General features: G+C 38.8%; 1 protein-coding gene across 1 annotated transcript; it reads right to left on the reverse strand.

Annotated features, from left to right (window-relative positions):
• Positions 1-1,664: 1,664 nt before the first annotated feature.
• TACC3 (transforming acidic coiled-coil containing protein 3) lies at positions 1,665-19,107 on the reverse strand. The gene is made up of 16 exons (XM_065735912.1): positions 19,035-19,107; positions 16,081-16,252; positions 15,795-15,937; positions 12,425-13,468; positions 11,148-11,247; positions 10,514-10,706; positions 9,479-9,525; positions 8,536-8,672; positions 8,334-8,445; positions 7,496-7,645; positions 5,163-5,239; positions 5,035-5,078; positions 3,882-4,042; positions 2,989-3,095; positions 2,694-2,814; positions 1,665-1,837 (listed from the first exon to the last, which is right to left on the reverse strand). Exons 2-16 carry the CDS (start codon positions 16,249-16,251, stop codon positions 1,769-1,771), a joined length of 2,676 nt encoding a protein of 891 aa, XP_065591984.1. The 5' UTR covers position 16,252; positions 19,035-19,107; the 3' UTR covers positions 1,665-1,768.
• Positions 19,108-19,464: the final 357 nt, after the last annotated feature.

The following is a 19,464-nucleotide window of genomic DNA, read 5'->3' on the forward strand; positions in this document are numbered from 1 at the left end:
CACCCTTTCCCATAAACCAAGTAATCTTCCTGGGTCACCTGATCACAGAGATGATCCAACAGCAGAAAGGAAAGAGCAGGCCCACCCTTGGTGGCTGCATGCTTTATCTTATCTAACTGTAGGTGAACATCAACCAACAGCCCCAATATTCACTAAGATCAACAGAAATTTTTTTCCATAATTAAAAACACATTAGCAAGAAAGTTTGTAAATTCAACCAAGTATATAAACTCTCATTTCTGTTTAAGCCTATTACAAAGGAATATCACAAGGCACAGCCTGGAGTTATCCCTGTTATCTGGCTGACACAGTGAGAAGGCCATTTTCATCGTATGAGACTTAGTTCTTCTCCACTACCATCTCACACTTCCTAAGCAACATGAAAATAACATATAGCAAAGCAGTTTCTGCCTGAGATCTTTATTGAGTATTGTTGTTACTGATTTGGCATTGACATCCACAGGTTTCAGCAGAAACTACAAACACACCATGAACTCAAAGTATGTTCATCAACTACAGGCCTGCACCACTCCATGGAGTACTCCAGCCACATACAGCTTCCAGTGCACATACTAATGCTCATCAGTAGCTACCCAGCCAAAGAGTAGATCCCAGATCTCTTAAGTACTGTTTCCTCCTGCCCTGGCAGACTACCCTTAACATACAATGAAAGGGCTCCAAATGTATTTAAGAACACACCCAGCAGCAACAACCATTCTGAAAGAAAAATATACAACTACTAGTTAACTAAGTGAATGACTTCTCAGTAATACCAAAACAAAAGCTGTAGCTTGTGATCTGTTAGATAATCACAGAATATCTGAAATGTGTGCTAGTGTCCTCATTAAAGCTGCCTTCATCACAACCTGTAACCTGCAGCCTACTGCCATTCTATAAACCTTTCCATAAGGCAAAAGTGAACTTTGGCTAGGTGACTGGCAAGATAACAGCACCAGACTGATGACTGGGAAAATATCATAGCAATAGAGTGGAAAGCAAGACTGTATTGTTATCCAGTCCCTTGGCTGCTTAGCTTGTCTGAAAACAGGATCACTTCAGCTCAGTTATAGGTATACATAGGCATGTACACAGAAAAAATAAATAAAAGCTGAAAGTTTTTTTTGTTTTTTTTTTTTTTTTACATCTCTGAATTAATCATGCCATGCCAAAGTTCAGGTTGCGAGTGAGCAAAGTACAAAGCACTTATATCAATACTGCTCATTATTCAATTTCAAGAGTAGTAATTGGCCTGGTCTGCTGCAAACACTGAGTAAGTCTTCTAAAGCTTCTCAAAAATAAGGAAATGTGACTTATATTCCCTCTTTCTAAGAGACATCTGGAAGAACACAAGGTCTGTTCAAACTTTCAGTTCTTTGTAGCATCTGCTAACAGGTCAAGTTCTATTGCAGCTCCATATCTTGGGAATATTTTGACTGAAATCAGACAGAAGAAAGTGCAAGACACAGACATGGCCTAATGCTGACCTTTATCAGCAGAGCCAGGTCACAATGCAAAAACTGTGTGCTCTCACACAGAGTCTGAAGACAATTAAAAGTTCTTCCTGAGTGACATACGTGAAGGTGTTGCACAGGATCCTGATACCAAAAGCAGCAACTACACTTGTCACAGAGTTGACATTTCCTGCCACAGATACAGAAGAGGAGTGCAAGTCAAGTGTTTTATTTTTTCTTCCAAATACATTATTAAAAACAAGTGAACACAGGACAGGAAATCAGAGAAACTAGACATATTTACAGAGACAACTGAGCTATCCAATTTTTTCCATCTTCAAAATCAAGTCATCACAGATCTTCGTTAGTTCATCATTTTCTTTTGTCTGTTAAAGACAGAACAGAGTTACAGTTACGTGTAAGCTATGTTACAGGGAAGTAGTGATCTGAGTCACAAGTCATGTTTCCTAACACACAAGAGAAACTTCACTTACATGCAAGTGATTTACACAAGTTTAACCTAAAGGACAGTTTACTTTGTAGAAGTTCCCATGGTACCCTTAAAACACTCAAGAAGCGAGACAGAATTCACTGCACTGTCTCTGCTTCCAGATTTCCTTAGAAAAAATGTGTCTCAAAAGATTATAGGTAAATGAGATTGTTAGGTATACTGATAACTAAAGATGATAGCACCAGTTTAGAGTTTAGTCCTCATAACACAGACATCTCTGTAGAATGTTTCCATTTGTTTTAGCAAAGGAAACTGATACATCTTTACAAAGCATTTTAAGACTTCGTCTATGAAGGGCCTGACAAACATTGAAAGAGCGTGGACAGTACAAGAGTTTGTACTAGTACTAATAGCTTACAAACTATATGCTTACAAATGAGCTGATTCAGACAGTTACTCAAGATCATTCACAGATTCTGCTCTTGGAGATGTTTAAGTTTTAGCACACCATCCCCCATCAGCAATTCAGATAACTTCCTGATGCAGCAACCTGGATTGATCAGTTCTGTGACTTATACAGGAACAAGCCTCGATGTTCCTAAAAAGATCTGTACATACAAGGCAAGTCTTGACATAACTGACTTCTCCTTAAGCTGCAATGCTTATTTCTCAAACCCTACCTGGACAGCAGTCACCAAAACCAGCACATTTATAGGGACCATTTCTAGTACTAGTATGAGATCTCTTGAAGTAGTCTAAGGCTTAAAGAGACTCTCAATATTTTGACAAACCTTTTGTTCAAGGTTCCTCTCTAAAGACTGGATCCTCATCTGCTCCTTGCGGAGACTGGCTTGTAGGGCTGCAGTTTCTGATTTAGCTTTGTTTCGTACCTGGGCAATTTCCTCATTTGCTCTGGAATGGAAGAAACGTAGATATTTACACTCCCTTCAGACAGCACAGCAGAACTGTTCATAGAATCACACTAGTTTATTGTACTTTGAACATTAATTAAAAAATATTTTAAGGAAAGATTTGGCATGAATGAGCTGTGTTTTGCAGCAATTAGCTTCTTGACATAGTACTTACTGATGCAGCTTTTCTTCAGCATGTGCCTTTAGTGCCTGGTATCTCTGTTCTTCTTTCTTAATTCTAGCCAGATATTCTTCAGCACATTTTTTCAAAGCCTCTTCATTCTGACCCAGACACAAGTTCAGTTAGCTTTTATGTACTAGCAGGGGGAAAAGTCCACCTCCATTGCACAAATCAGCTATTTAACTACACCAAAATGACAGCATCTGCTCAGAGTAACAGGTACAATTATCAGGTTCCATATAAGCTTGGAAACAAGTGCTAAGCCTCCCTACTAATTCCAGCTCTTGAATTTAGCAATTTATTCTGTCTCCAAGAGATGCTTTAGTTCTAGGGGAAGGGCTTCTGAATTGCAAATACAGCAATAGAAGGGATACAAGATAAAGGAATTCATACATACATAAAAAACTTAAGGTAAAGAAACTATAGTTCCTGATCCTTATTAGCATAATTATTCCAATCTACGGATATGTTTACCTGTTTAAGTTAAACAATCCAGTGAAGTATGAGTTTGACTTGTAATAGAAAGCCTTCTTCAGCACCTATTCAATGCTATGTATGGGAAAACAAGCTGCCATCATGCAACAAGTAGTTACACAAAGTTTGCTCTCCATAATAAACAGAAAAATGATATGCACACAAAAAGAAAAAGGTTCACTTTGTCTGAAGAAGCTTTGGCTTTTAACAGCAAGATCATCATACTTTAAGCCAGCCACTAAATATAACAGGCCATTTTTCAATCATTACAGCAGACAACTTGTTTTACAGGTAGTATCTCAGCTATTTAATTAATGGGTGCAGTAGAAATTAGTAACTTTCTTTTTCCACTTGCAGAAGATCATAAGGCTTATTTATCTAGAAAGAATATTATTTGCATGATAGCATCTTACTTTGCGGTAACCCTCCAGCACTTCTTTATGTTTTTCAAAACGCTTGAAGAGCTCAGAGAAAGATTTCTCCATAGAGTTCAGATCCGAAATAACTTGCTGTTTTTCTTCCAGAATCCTCTGTATTTCTTTCTTTGAAAGCTCCTTCTGTTTCTGAGCATCCTCTAAAGAAAGCAGAGGAAACAACACTCAATACTTACTAAGTTAGTACAAAGCTAGTGGTACGAACATGACTCTCATATCTTCAACTTGTCCTTTCAGGCAAAGATTTTCATAATGTAACCCCTCCAAAAAACAAAACAAAAACACTAAAAAAAAAAAAAAAGGCTATATGCTTGCTTTCAGGCAAACTCTTTGCTGCGTAGAACTATGCAACAACCCAAACAGTGAAGGCTGTGATCATTAATTGCTTAATCAAACATGTGGCTTTTCCTCCAGCACAGACCACATACTACACATGAACTCATAACAGAAGCCTCAAATCTCACAGTAGAAACCAAGAATCAAAAAACATTTGTTTTCATTAAACATACATAATAGCTGGAAGACCTGGAAAAGACTGAGATAAGCCAACCTGACATGGAAAACCTAAGGCAAGCTTTTGCTAGCACACCTCAACAAGGATTTCCATAAGCTAATATAATTTAATACACCATTCGCCTCATTAAAAAAAAAAAAAAAATCAAGGACCAGATCTGGCTAATTCAGCTTCCAGCCAGAACAATGTATCCAAACACATTAAATGAAATGTCTTAACTTTGAAGCCACAAATTTGACTGAAGCAAAGGCCAGGTATATCCAGCAATAACTCCATTTGACATCACTTCTCTAAGGCCAGGTAACAAACCACCAAACAAGCTACAGACAACTGGATCTGCCAGTTTTAATAAACTGGTAGTTCATAGTTCACTGGAAAGACAGAAAAGGTTAGATGTGTTCATGACTGACTCAGAACGTCAGCATTAGCAACCAAACAATATGAGTATATAGGCATGTCTGGATCATTAGGGTTACATTTCTATGCATACAAGCACCTTGTCTGAAGCCTTACACTCACCCCAAAAGCATTTGAAAAGTTAATGACATCAGAAGTGAAAGAAGAACTTAAGCTAAGCATAGGCCCCAGAATGATTTGAAGTGTAAATATTGAACTTACCCATCATTTGGGTTATTGTACCTTCAAACTCTGCAACTATTTTCCTAAAAAAGAAAAAAAAAGAAGAAAATAAGGTAGAAAAAGCAGCTCAAGTTAATAATCCAGCAATGTCAAAGACAAGCACTAACCCCATTTCCTTGTATTCCATGTGAAGCTTGTTGTACTTCTTTTTCCATTCAAGACTCTCCAACTCTTTCTCCTGAACCTTTAAGATGAAAAATAGTAAACATTTATTTCCTGAACAGGAAATGAAACAAGGGCTCACATTCAGATAAAGTAAGAAAGGCAGATAAAGTAAGTCTCAAACACAAGAAAGAAAGCAAAACAGGAAGGCTGTGATGGTCTGATGGTCAATATCAAACCGACATTTGGAATACACTCAGTCCTCCCCTGAACATTTTTCCAAATTTAAGATACTTCATCTTAAAAATGACCATACTTATTTCACATCAGATGAATTAAAGTAGAGCTCACAGTAACAGTATTAAGCAGCATAAGCTCTTTACTACAACTTTTGTGCAAACTCTGGGAGTTCTGTTTTGTCCAGAGATTCTTACAACTGTGTTGATAGTTGACTGTACAGCAGGAGAGACCTACAATGATCAGAGTAGTCCAAAATGAATAAGAACCTTCTGAGCAAAAGAATTTTAAATAAGAGAAGGTGAAAATGCATAATTACTGCTGACTTCCCCTTCAAGTTGCACAGTACAATGTAGCAAACTGATTTGAGCAGTTTTAAGAATGAATGCTTTAAGAATAAAATTACTGTAGTAATTTAAATGACAGAAACTGAGTCACAATAAATAATGCACGAGATAAGCAGAATATGACCATTTGAACTCAAGTGAAGGCATTAGAATAGTTAAGTCAGAAACAAGTGTTACAGCAGCCAAAACATGTGAAGATGGAAACAAATTAGAATCTTTCACTTACGAAGTCAAGAGAAATGGTTCAGTAGACCAAAAAAGCATGTTTTCATTAAATCATGTGTTTGCCCAGAAAAAGAAAACTATCTTTCCCCTTGTTTTTTCATGAAAAAACTCAAGGGAATGAGGGAAAGCAAGAATAGTCATCTTAAATTCTATCCATTCTGAAGCACAACAGCTGGATTAACAGTCACACCTGTTTTGCTGCAACTATGTTTACATGCTTAAAATAATGCTTTGAAGTGAGAGATGAGTACCAAGTTTAGGTATTACAAGCTTAACTCTGTTTTTTATCTAAGCTGTTTTAGATCTGACCTTTATCAGAGCCACAAATCTACCATTTCATGTTCTAGACAACATGCTGGGTAGAAGCATTCTCTTAAGTGAGCAACAGAAAGCAATTTAAGCTACCTCAAGAAGTCAAGGTTTTTTTGTTTGTTTCTTTGTTTTTTACTCTAATGGGAAATTAAAACTGTAAAGCAGCAAAGAGCCACAGGTCATCTTCATTAATGGTAGTGTTCTTACTGTCACTAGCTGGCCAGGAATTCAGAATGCTGTTTTCCTAAGGTAATTTTGAAGTGACAGCTACAGCTTTAAGAAAACTTAAGTACTGGTTTTTACATTATTCAGTTATTTAAGAAGAAGCTCAGGGGGATCTCACCAATGTCCATAAATACCTCAAGGGAGGGTGCAAAAGTAAGCCAGGCTTTTGTCAGTGGTGCCCAGTGTCACGACATTGACACTAGACACAAACCAGAGCACAGGAAGTTCCCCCAGACATCAGCCAGCACTTCTGTACCAGGCGGGTGGCTGGGCAACCCATTCCAGTGCTGTGAGAAGCTGAGGAGTCTTCTCTTTGGAGGTATTCAAAATCCATTTGAATACAGCCCAAGGCATCCTGATCTATGAAGTCATTTCAGTAATGAAGTTGGACAACATGGCTTTCAGAGATCCCTTCCAACCTCAGCCATTCTGTGATTTTAAGTTTAACTTCTCACTAAGTTCTACCCTTCATCCTCCACTAATGTCAGTGGAGAGTAATTTACAGATATTTTTACTTATACGATTAGCTGGACATACTGACATGCCTTCCCATTACACAAGCAAACCAAAACAACCAATCGTCACTGTCACTGAGTTACCATCACAGAGTTTTCTTATTTTACAGAAACGACGATATGAAAGTTAAGCTCCTCCCTTCCCACTGGCAAGAACAGATTTCTCCTAGGTAGTTTAATGAAAAGTATTTTGATAACAGAATGATTTGGGACTTGATATCAAATTGGTAACAAATGCTTTTTAATACAGACAAGTTCAAAGGCAGAATACCACTGAAAATTAAATCTGCCACGTGTCCTTAGATACCAGCTCTGTGGAGTTCTATACCCATTGCTCCTATCAAGCATAACAAGCTTTTTTGGATGAAATGTAGATGCCAAGTATGACAGATAGAATTGCCAAATGTAGAAATCTACAATAGGTAATCAGAACAAAAGGGATTTTTCAGGGCAATAGAGAGTCAAGGATCACCATACCTCTCTTTTAACTAGTTCAATAGCTGCATCCATATCTTTTTGGCTATATTTCAGCACATCTATAATAGCATCCACTGTGGTATTTGTGGAACCAGTAAAAGGGAGTGGAGAAACACATGTCAGGGAATCTGGAATTATGGGACCTGGGTCCTGTAAGGAGACAAAAATTGAGTTTTAAGTGATTCTGATTTTCCCAAAGGCATTAGCTGTAGATTATTAAATTCATATATTTTATTAACAATCATCATCTCAAAACATCCCCATAACTTAGTCACCAGTTTTCCTACCTTGTAGGTATTTTGTAGAACTACATAATAAAGGTGTAATAAAATGCTATCCACCAGTTGTAACTATCAGAAACAGGGCAGACAACAAACTACTCCCTGCCAGTAAACAAAGCAACCTTTCAGAATGAGAAACTGTGTGCAGATCTGTTCATACAAGGGTTTTCATTACTCTAAATTTTACACTGTATGGCAACAAATTTAATCAAAGAAGTGCTTTTCATCTCAGCAGTGCTATTAAAACACAAGCTTGTCTTATTTTCATGGTTTCAGCAGCAGGCAAAGGATTGCTTGATTAAAGCATTCTTAAGAACAACTCCAATTCTCCCATACCACATGCAATACCATCAGCTTCAACAAAAAAAAAAAAACATTTGAATATTAAATCCATCAAAAGTTCAACTTCACATAAAGGTTATCCAATCTTTTTAAGATGACAGTTTAAATGAGCATTAAGTATTCTGCAATCTCTAGAAGCTCTGCATAAATCTTCACATTCTGACTGATCCCCAAATGATCAACATGAAACTTCATATCATTCCAGACACCCTTACAGAAGTCGTAAATGTTCCTAGAAGATCGAGTCCTTTGGGTTTTTCCTCATTTTGAAGACTTGATGCAGGCTTCTCAGTTTCTTCAAGTAGTTTGCTTAAATCAGCAATAGGGCTGAAAATGAACAAACATATACCATTATTTTCAAGTGCTGCCTTTCCTTGCAAAGCTATGCACTGCAGCCTAGATTAAATCAATACTTACCCACTCTGAAGTGGAACAGTCATGATATTGGAATTTGCCTCAGTAGTACCAAAAATTGGTTGCTTTCTAGGACTGTCTCTCAACAGAGGATCAAACTTCAAATATAGTGATTGCTTCCTCAAAGCAGACTCTTTGAACTGAGGAGAAAAGGCATAAAGTGGCAGATTTGCTGCTTTGTAGATAAGCGCCCCCCCCTTTCACTCCCCCCACACACAAATAATCCTCCAGTGGGAGGGTAAGTCTATTCTGTGGCCAGAGCATTGTTTGCTGGAGAAAAATACTTAAGCTTGTGGGCACTGAGTTCTTAATTCCTTATGTAACAAGTGATCTCAGTCCTCCACTCAGACAAAACCAAAAGGACAAGTTTTTATTAACTATTCAAAATCAGCAGAAGATGCTAAAAGATAAAGATAGCACTAAGCAGAACAAGCAGTCTCAGGACAAACACAGCAGTTTAAAAAAAAACACTTTCAGTTCAGTGTACTCATTGTATATTCAAAGCCACACCTACTCTGGCTCAAAGCAGGGAAAAAAACCACAGAGTTGAACTGACTGAAATATGACATGCCCAATTTAGAGACAGATTTCCTGAAAATGCCCATAAAACAGAGAAGCTTAAAACTTTTCAAAACAATGAGCTTTCATTGTGTTCTTGCTTTGGCAACCAGTGATGGGAACATCATCCATCTGACCTTCACCACTGTAAGAAAAGAAAAAAGCACAACTGCAAACTGGAAACACAGGACCTCTGATCCTTAGGCAAAATTACTTGCAATTGCATTTCCTCACCACCACTCTATGCCTTATAGACACATTCCTGTGAATGAGAACCTGTATTTCTCTAAGTTCAAAGTCAAGCTACTTTATGAAAACATTTAAGGTCCGACAATTTCCTTTTTCCTCAGCCAGGGAGGTAAACAAAGCATTTCAATATCATACTTACAGATGTAGTTCCAAATTGCTCCAGATAGTCTATGCCCATTCCTAGAACTGGAAAATAAATTATATGGCTGTATTACATCTTCACTGTATCGCACAGAAACATCTACATTCTGAAACAGATATTCTTGCATGTACAGAAGACACCTCTATTCTCATGAGGTGTTTTATTTTAGTAGATGGAAGACTAACTCAAACTGAGAAATAAAATAATTTGACAGTTTCCAAAACTAATTTATAGCCAGCATTTTTCTGCAAATACTGGCAAGAGCATGCAAAATTCACACAGCTGAAGAACTTCTACTATACCATGGTTTAAGCATCAAGCAGACTCAGACATTCTACTCCTCTATACAATGTCCCATAAAACAGTAAGACTGCTAATCACATCACTGCAATTAGTAGTAGGTAAAGCTGAACAATAAAGATGTAGCTGTTTCTCAACGCACTGATTCCAAGGAAGTATTAAGGAAAGTGTCAGACTGTACTACAATCACTTGGCTCATCCTTCCACACAATAGGCCTACAAGGAATAATCTTCCCAGGTGTTTAACAGCTATACAGGAACCATTCAGGACACGCATGCAAGGGCAGAAAGACCATCCACACTGCAATAGGTAATGGTACTGCGAGCCCTCAGCACTGCTTGAATAAGCCACACAACTCAGTGACAGGTAGTTGCTTATAGCTCTAGTGCTCCCAGTTTAGAAAGCTCTTGATACCAGAAATACCATATGTTATTTTTAAGGACAGACATTTTGTTTGTTCTTAAGAAAAAAAGCTTTGTCTTTAAAAACAGAAACGATATTGTTTCCAAGACTCATTTTTGCAGTTAGCTATTTGAATTTAGCTTAATCCAGGGAAAGTTATAACTGAGGTACGTTCCCCAGCCTGACAGTTATTGTGTTTTTCAGTCCTTTTGAAAGAGTAAAGTGGAAGACAGTAAAAGCTAGAATCAACATCAAAATTGACAAGAAATGTATACATAGAATTTATCATAACAATGTCTTCCCAGTTTATATTAAAGGATTGCCTTTACCTTCTGCTGATGGTCTGAAGAGCTCTTCAGGTTCAGTGCTAGCTGTCTGCTGATCCGCTCTTATTTCAGTTCTGTGAGAAGTAGGTTTAATTTCTTCTGCAGACTTTGACCTTTTTCCATTGTCAGCAGAAACTAAATCAACTTGAGAGGGGACATTAGCTGGAGACATTTTTGATGGGCTTATTTGTTTCTCCTGAAGAGAAAAAAAACAATCCTTTTTACTGTTAAAATAATGATTTTAATGCAAAATGAAAATCACAATAACTATCAAATTGGTTTGCCACAAATTATCTCAGCAGCCAGCATAATAAGCCTCAGTAATCCACAGACAGAAAACAGCATCAACACTAAACTAACTACAAGTCACTTTTTAAGAATCCACACCCTTGTGTACGTCCTTACATGCAACTGCTGATGATAAAAAGAAAGATACCACATACCAAGGTACCAATTGTCTGCCTTCTGATGTTACCTTCAAAAGAGAAGTCTGCACAGTTTACATTCACTCTAGATCTGCACAAGATTCGTGAAAAATAGTTCTTCAATAAAATACCAAACATGGGTTTGAAAAGGTTAAGTGGCGAAGAACTATGTTTCATGGAACAGCTTGCTAAGAATCTTTTCTATAACTTACCATGGATAGATCTCCTGGAAGTTCAGTTTGTCCTTGAACTTCTGGCTTGTCTTCTTGCTTTCTTGGCTCATCTTCTACCACGTTTTGTTCATGGATCTCCCTTAGAAGGGGAAGAATAAAAAAAAAATAAAATCAAAATTCTAGTCACAAATAGTTTTTTATTTATTTATTTTTAGATCAGATACTGAACAAAATAAGCTTATTTGAGATTTTCTATTGCCATGTACAGGAAACATCCAGGAAGGCAAAGATGTAAATTCTGCCTTGCCTGGTAACAACTTAAGCAACAGGAAGCTCTCCTTCCATAAGGAGCAGCCTTAAGTGGGAAGCAGAAAAAAAAAAAATCACAGCAGAATCACTTGTTCTTATTCACTTAACATTCTTCTCACTTGAGAAGCTTGAAATTTACTGTTGTTTTTTGTTGAGCTTTTTCTTCAATAAATAAGGCTTTTGTTTAATTAAGAATAGAATTAGAAGCATCCTGCTACTCCTCCCACTAAAATAATGTTGATTACTGATTTAAACCACATAACGTCACTACAGAGGTGCAATACTTCAGTTACTGATAATAGCAGAACCTTAACTTCTCACTTTGGCAAACAGGAGCTGATCACAAAAAAGAGCAAGCATTTCTACCAAATTAGCATCTTCTGCCAGTCCACTTCAGGTAAGCAACTGGTTTATGCAACACTGCATTTTAGTAGTTGAGCTTCCTAGGAAAGGCAATGCAACATCTCCCATCCTCAAGTAGAAAAACTTTGTTTCACCTGGCAACAAAGTGTTAACTTCTGTGACAGGTATTTTTATTGCAAATAGAATTCAGACACCAAAAAAATCCAAAGAAAAAAAACCAGAACCTCAGAGCTCAGCCAGGACACAGAGTACAGAACAGAGCAGCCTAGTTCCTCCATAAGCTGTAATGACTTGCAATACTGCCTGCTTTTTAATTTATTTTGAGATATAATAGTACTTACCCAATACTACTCATTTTTCTTCAGTCTTGGATTATGGAGGGAGCCACTTGACCAATGTATGCTTGATCCCACCCCAGCCTCCCCCTTCAGATTTAAGGATACATTTTGTCTATAGCTAGCCACCTGAAGATGGTTTCTCCAATAAAGTCTTTGCTCCAACATACTGCATTAAAGGTCATGGTGTGCATTAAAAGTCAGCCATCCTTGGAGGGCAGAAGTCAAGGAGGTGTAGTTATAAAGCAGATATAATCTATCTTCCCTAGTACAAGGTACCCTTATATTCAGTTACATAGATTTACTTACAAACTTCTTGGTTCTTTCTTTTCAGGAATTTCATAGGTAGTTGGTCTGTTATCCCGCTCCACTGGAAGATGCTCCTTTCTTGGTGAGGTACTACCTTGCTCCTCTTGCTGGGAAACTTTCTGAGAGCTAGGCTCAGAACACTTGGGTGAGGTGGAAATTTTAGAGCCTCCTCCAAACGGATTAAAGTCCGGATCATCAAGTTTATCCCAGTCAAACTTATAAGATGCTTTAGGTACAGGAGTTTCATTTTCCACATTACTTTTATTTTCCACTTCAGTATTCTCTGCTTTCAGTTTGGTAGTAAAAGTTTTTTTGGAAGGTGGCTTAATTCCAGGTCTTTTACCTAGTTTCCTTGGAGGTGGTTTTCTAACACTGGTATTATCAAAATCGAATTCCAGTTTTACTGGTCCAGCCTTGGTGACAGCAGGCTTTTCTGCAGATTCCCCTTTGGAGACAGCAGGCTCTTCTAAAGGTTTCAACTCTTCTGTTGAAGCTTTTTCTGGTACTGGAACATTTTGAAGCTTTGATTCCCCAGTTTTAGAAGAACTGTTCACATCAGAACTAATAGGACCCAAACTGCCAGACTTATCAATTTGGCTTACATCTGTGGAAGGAGACTCCTGCAGAGAGCCACTGATAGCTTTCTCTGGGAACAGATCAGGTTTATTAGACTCCAACTCTAATAGAACAGATGTTTTTCCAGAGGAAAAGGTATTATCCTCTTCACTGGGGTACTCTGTACTCGTTGTTGTAGGAGAAGCTGTATTATCCAGTGGAAGAGAACTCCTACTTTTTTCAGAAGTTTTCTCAGGGCTGCTGGATACCCTTACAGGAGACTTCTGCAGATTTCCAGGAGAGTTGTGCAGCTGCATTGAACTCTGAAAGGGATTGATGTCATCTAAGTTATCAAAATCAAGACTGTAAGAACCTCGGCTCTTCACTGGCATCTCATCATCTGGGTAAGGAGCAGTGCTGACTTTCTCTGGCATTTGTTTATTAATCTCCGTATCACTTGCTGCAGCTTCAGTCTTCTGTTGACTTATGCTGCTTTAAAAAAAAAAAAGTCAGATCATACATTAAAAATAAAAAAAAGCTATATAAAGATATCATTTCACATCATATTTAAAGACACGCACAAGCAGCTTTTCTCAGATAATCAGTTTTTGTTTTGTTTTTAATAAGAGAGCTGACAATAAAAGAATACCCTAACAACAAGAATTCAGTTATTACTTAACAGTCTGAAATCACGAGCCAGCACAGGTTGAACTACAGGGAGATCAACTCTTGAAGACACTCAGTATTCTTAAGCTATCAGTTCTGCACACAGCTATGTTACCTTATGCCAGTCATCACAACAACATACAGATATTTCCATTTCACTAAGCGGTGTGAAATACACACTGCTTATGAATTATTAACAACAAGCAGTTTGAATACAAGCACAACAAGTGGTACTTTTCCTCTGTAAATTCATGAGTCATGACAGACTCACAAGACTAGGACCAAAGAGAACTGTGACTCAGGTTCTCCAATTCTAGTCATTATTTTGTTTGGTCATTCTAGCAGATTCCCCCCCCCCCACTTAAAAGCATACACCATCATATCAGCCATGTATATATCCAAACAGATTCTGAACTTTAAGTATTTTAAGCTGCATGCAACAGCAGAGCCAAAGAGCAACATAAAAGAGTTTACTACAGTAAGGAGAAAAAAAAATTCTCAGCAGATTCAACAGGTTAAAGAGCAAGTTTGTGTATTCACTACCACTGGATATTTTACAAGTTATTGCTGTCTGTGTTATTTCCCCAAACTTAACTTCTGAGGCTATGCCTCAGACCACAGAGAGTTAAGCCATTACTTCCTGAAACAGGATTTCCTCCCATTGTTTTGTCCCTGGACTAAGCAGATATTTTTATGTGCCATTCATATCTCCTGTAGAGCAAAACATGATTAAAAGCCACTCAGTAAAAACACTACTTCGATAAACCCAAAAGCAAAAGCAGGAGATAGAGTTCACAAAGTTCTCACCCGGTTTGAGAGCCTCTTCCCTACAATAGCTCAGCCCCAGACTTGTTCAACTACTAAAGGCTCCTCCCATTCTCCTTCAGTGCTTAACCTAATAAATGCCAGTCAAGAGCAACACAACTGCTAGAAACTAATTACTGTGTTAGTTACAAGTGCCATCCTTCAGCAACACTTAAGTTCTTCAGTTTACTTGCAAATACATTTAGTTTAAAAGTAGAAAGGATATGCACAGAAAAAGAAACAAAACACATTTATGCACCTAAACTCATTAGATGCCTTTTTAACACACTTGAGCCATTTGTACTCTATATTCATTTATTCATTTAAACAATGTCTGAAATGAACACAATATTAGTTAAAAACAATGGTGGCTGGTTTAGTGGTACTTTTCTGGTGTACCAATACAAATCAATAGTTGAAGCAAATGTAAACAGTTAAGAAACACAGAAGTGTTCCAACCTTTCTCCCTCGTCCCTGCCCCAAATACAAGAAACTGGGAAGAGTATAGGGTAGTTGAAAGAACCGGACATACTTCCGGAAGACAACAAAACTAAGGTCTAAGCCTTCTTGCCACTGGGCACTACAGATGCCAGATGCTAGCACAAGTTCAAGGAAGGGTGAAAAAAATCATAAGAAAAACATCCACAGAGGCCCACCTATGTAAATAGCAGGTTTACCATGGGATCATTATACCATTACATATAGCAAAGGAGAGGTTGTAAAGCCCTGAACTGTAACATGGCAGAACTTGTGCTCTTCTCTGGACACATTCCAGGAGCTTCTTTGAGACAAGTTCATATACTGTCCTTAGGATTGATGTTACATTCATTGCTATCACATTTACTTTAATCTCAACACACACTGACTCAAGGTGTTGATTGCAGCTAACCACTCAAATGATACTTCTGAGAAGAAAGTCTGAGGAGATAAAATAGTACTTAAAATACAAGCCTTAACATCTCATCTCTTGCTCAATTAACTCCAGGATTCTCTCGATCCATGAAAACCTTACTGTATGAAGCAGTTCTGTATCCCATGTCTGGTGTGCCTATTTTCTACAAAATTATTTATTCATAATAGACATTTCTATGAAATTGTTTAATGAAGGACTTAGAAACATGGTTCAGTATTCAGTAGTACTACCAAGATAAGGCTTTCCTAAAAGTAATTAGTTATCTTTGGAAGAAATTTGCATATCAAAGTCAGCAGTGACTTAGGTTCTTTCATGCAGCTTCCATCTCGTTACACAATCTTGTAATGTAAATACACACGTTTATAATGGGGGAAAATTAACTTGATTATGTCCCACATTGCTAACACTACAAGCAGTGAAAACATTACTTACTCAGCACTGATGGGCATGGCTTGATCATCCTGAAAGGCTTCACTGCAATCATCAAGCACAAAAGTAGATTCAAGTTTGTCTGTCATTGTAGGACTTAATATTTTTCGGGTCTGAGGATCTCTTAGAGGAGTTTGAAAGGTTACCTTTAAGAAAGGACCATGAGGAGGGAAAGGGAAGGAAAAAAAGGAGGATGTGAATACCAGAATATTTTCAAGCTCTGAATACCATGTATATTCAGTACTGTAGGTCATAGAAGAATACACCCAAGACGAAAACAAAACTTTACCTTCATAACTTTCGCCACACTTTTTGGTGGCAGGTTTTCTTTCTGGGACAGGCGCAGAATAGACGGTCTCCCCGTAGGTTCCGGTAGGGCAAAGTAAAAGCCACTGTCTTCCACTGTTAGATCATCGCTGTTGTTTTCCCCATCTTCTGCATTTAAGATCTGCAGACTCATTCTACAGTATCAACACAACATCAGGGCATGAATGAGAGGGTGTGGTCAGCCAGATGTACTTTCAGATAGCTGAAGAAGTTGGAACCCTGGCACTGGCCAGCCAAAAACATTAAAAAGCCACTCACCAAACACAAGCAATACTACTTCAAAAGCGGTCTGAAAAGTATTTGAGATCCTCACATTAAAAGGTGTATCTCAAGACTCTTGCAGCACCTAAACACAGCACCTGACCAGCCCCTCTGCTTTTGCTAGTGGTCTAGCAAGTTAATTGCTGATGTTTTCTACTTAACACACAACCCTATTTTAGCTGCCCATCCTTTAAAGGGATCTCTATCATTTCCTCATTTCTTCATTCCAAACTCCCTAAAATCAGACACTGTCACATCTCTTGTAGTAGGGTGAGACTAGGTGAATAAAATAGCAAATGACCATCATTTCTACACTGCTGATCAGCAAAAAAAACCCAAAACAAACGTGCTTAGTAAGGATGTGTTTAGGATCAGAGTCCTGAATAAGATTCATTCAGCTTTTTCCTGCACTGTCTGAACATACCCTGCTTTTGTGAAGCAGGTGGTATTTAAGAATCCTTTGTTGTATAGACATTACTAGCATGCAAATCTGTAGGGGGAAAAAAAAAGTAGGTAATTCTTAAATACTGCTCTTACATTAGACATGCACAAAAGCCTTACTAGACAGTAAAGACTTATCTAATTTTACTAGTACTTTAAGTGTAAAGGACTTGAAACTAAAGCTTACATAATAAGTTAGATATAGACAAAGAACACTACAAGTGGCCCAGGAAAGCTAATAAGTTTTACATACAGGAACTCTGTCTACTTTTTATTCCCACTGGGATCACCTCTGTTCTAAAGCATCACAGAAACAATTTTCCATAATGCTACTGCTAAAAACAAACTAAAAGCAAAAAAGGACCAGACCACAAAGGCATTTTAAGCAAGATCTGGGCATAACCAGCATCCATCATGGACAACTCCTGAGAAGCACTGTTATCTGACAAGCCACCAGCAAATCAATTTCTCTCAGGAGAACTGAGGTGTAAAAAGGGGTACATAAGAGGACCCATGCAAGACAATAAGGATCTTCAAATAGGAAAGCTGATTTTCTGCAATGGACAACCATTCCAAATGATCTCAGATGCTTGATTTGAACAAGCAACTGATTGTTTCCTTCTGCATTCTCTGTCATGCAGTCGATAAAATTATACTCCAAATGATTATTTTCATTATCATAAAGAGGTAAGAAGCATCTCCCATTGAAAACTTTTAAGTCATGCTTTCAATCCCATTGCCCTTGTTTATTGAAATTTCCACATTCAAGTGTCTGCACTTTTCCCTACTCTTATTTATCCTTATGAGAAAGTCTGCTTCCTGCTTTCCACTGAACTTTGCTGCTTTGTCTGCAAACCCGACAACAATTTTAATCAGCAATGGAATGCAAACAATAGATACAGCAGCAAAGGTAAGCAAAGTGCACTTCTACCTGCTGTTTCTTCATTTCTTCTTCACCTTTCATCACCAACACACTTTAGCTCAAGTTATTTCACAAAAATAAGTATATATTAAATTGTAGAACTGAAAGCAAAGAACTTCCTTTCAATGGGAACTATAATTAAGATAACAGATCAACTGAATCTTTAAAGACTGTCATTGTTCAATCTTTAGAAACAAAGACCAAAATGTATTGAAGTTGGCAGCATCATCTACAAAATGCCATCCACAAGAATGAACATCCACAAAATGAAACTGCTTCATGTGTTTGAAGACTATTTAAATAGGTCCAAGTGGCAGTCTTCCATTCTGGACTTGTGAGTGAACAGCAACTCAGTGACACTAAGTAAACTCCAGGTAAACATCACTGATAAATTAAGGGCTTCCTGACAGCTCCTGTTGCCTCCTGGTCACTGAAGCACAGCAATCAAAACACAGTATGGTCTCAGAAATCATAGAAATCCTCTGAATAAGTAGTACTTTTTGAGTTTTTAATACATTTTTTCCTACTGAATTGCCCTTTTCAAGTCCTCCAGCATCTGAGACACAGAGCACCATCTCCAGACAGAGCAACTTAGTACAAACAAGCATGCCCTTTGGTTCAAATTAGATTTCATGTGTCAACTGCAAACACGTGCTGCTGTATTTCCCCACAAACTGACACAGAGCTGACAGCTATCTTTTCTAGTGCAAGCATTTCAAGTCAGCACCAATTAACACTTCTACAACTAATCAACTCCATCATAATCACAATCTTCCTCTGACTCTAGAGGACACCTCGCTTTCAAATCATTCCAGGAAGGAAAGGACGTAGCAAAAAACGTTTTTTGTTTTTCTTTGTCCAAAAACAAGCAGAAATTGAACTACAGCCCTGGGGGCTTTACTATGTCGCCATGCCCCCACCCCCGCAGCTCATGGCAGGGAACAAAAGACAGCCAGGCCCCGAAGGCAGCCGCCCATAGCAATGCTTAAAAGCGGATCAGCCCCACGAAACCCCCGTATTGAGACAGAGGACAGTCCCCCAAGCCCCATACCGCCCTCAGAACACAGATGCGCCCCTAAGGCCCTCCTGAGCCCCCCCCTCGATCTTTGTCCCGCAGCAGCATCACAACGGCCTCTCAGCACGAGCTCCCCCCAGCAGAGGGGTCCCCGAGCACCCATCTCAACCGACTCTTTCCCAGATCGCAAGACTCCTACTAACAGCCCTCCACACACCTAAATCGAGTGGGGCGTTCCACACCTCCCCCTCCCCAGTAAAGCGGCCCCCAACCCTACCTGCCGGCAAGAGCTAAACCCACAGCGCAACCCGCTCCGCCACAACCGCCTCAGGATTTCAAACTTCAACGGCTCCTCCGGCCGGCCAATGAGAAAGCGGCATTCGGAAGGCGGTGTCCAATCCGGAAAGCGTCCTGCCGGAAGGGCGGGGACTTTCGAGGCCTTCCGCCAATAGGATTGCACGGGGCGGGAATGCCGCGCGAAGCGCGCTGGGAAGCGCTGGGTGCGGGGCTGCGCCGGGGCGGCGGGCTGAGTGGGGCGGGGTGGGGTGGACAAATGCCTCCTCCTTTAGACCCGCCCTCAGGGAACACGGAATGATTCAAGGAAAAAAAAAAAAACAACACACAATAAAGACTCCATGTTCAATGTGTAGTAACTTCACAGCAAAGTTTTGTTACCATTAAGTCAGGTATTCCTTATTAGCAGCGCT

Source organism: Cyrtonyx montezumae, unplaced genomic scaffold, assembly GCF_038088225.1.
Source record: "Cyrtonyx montezumae isolate F1298 unplaced genomic scaffold, pur_monq_1.0 scaffold_2, whole genome shotgun sequence".
NCBI classification, from domain to species: Eukaryota; Metazoa; Chordata; class Aves; order Galliformes; family Odontophoridae; genus Cyrtonyx; species Cyrtonyx montezumae.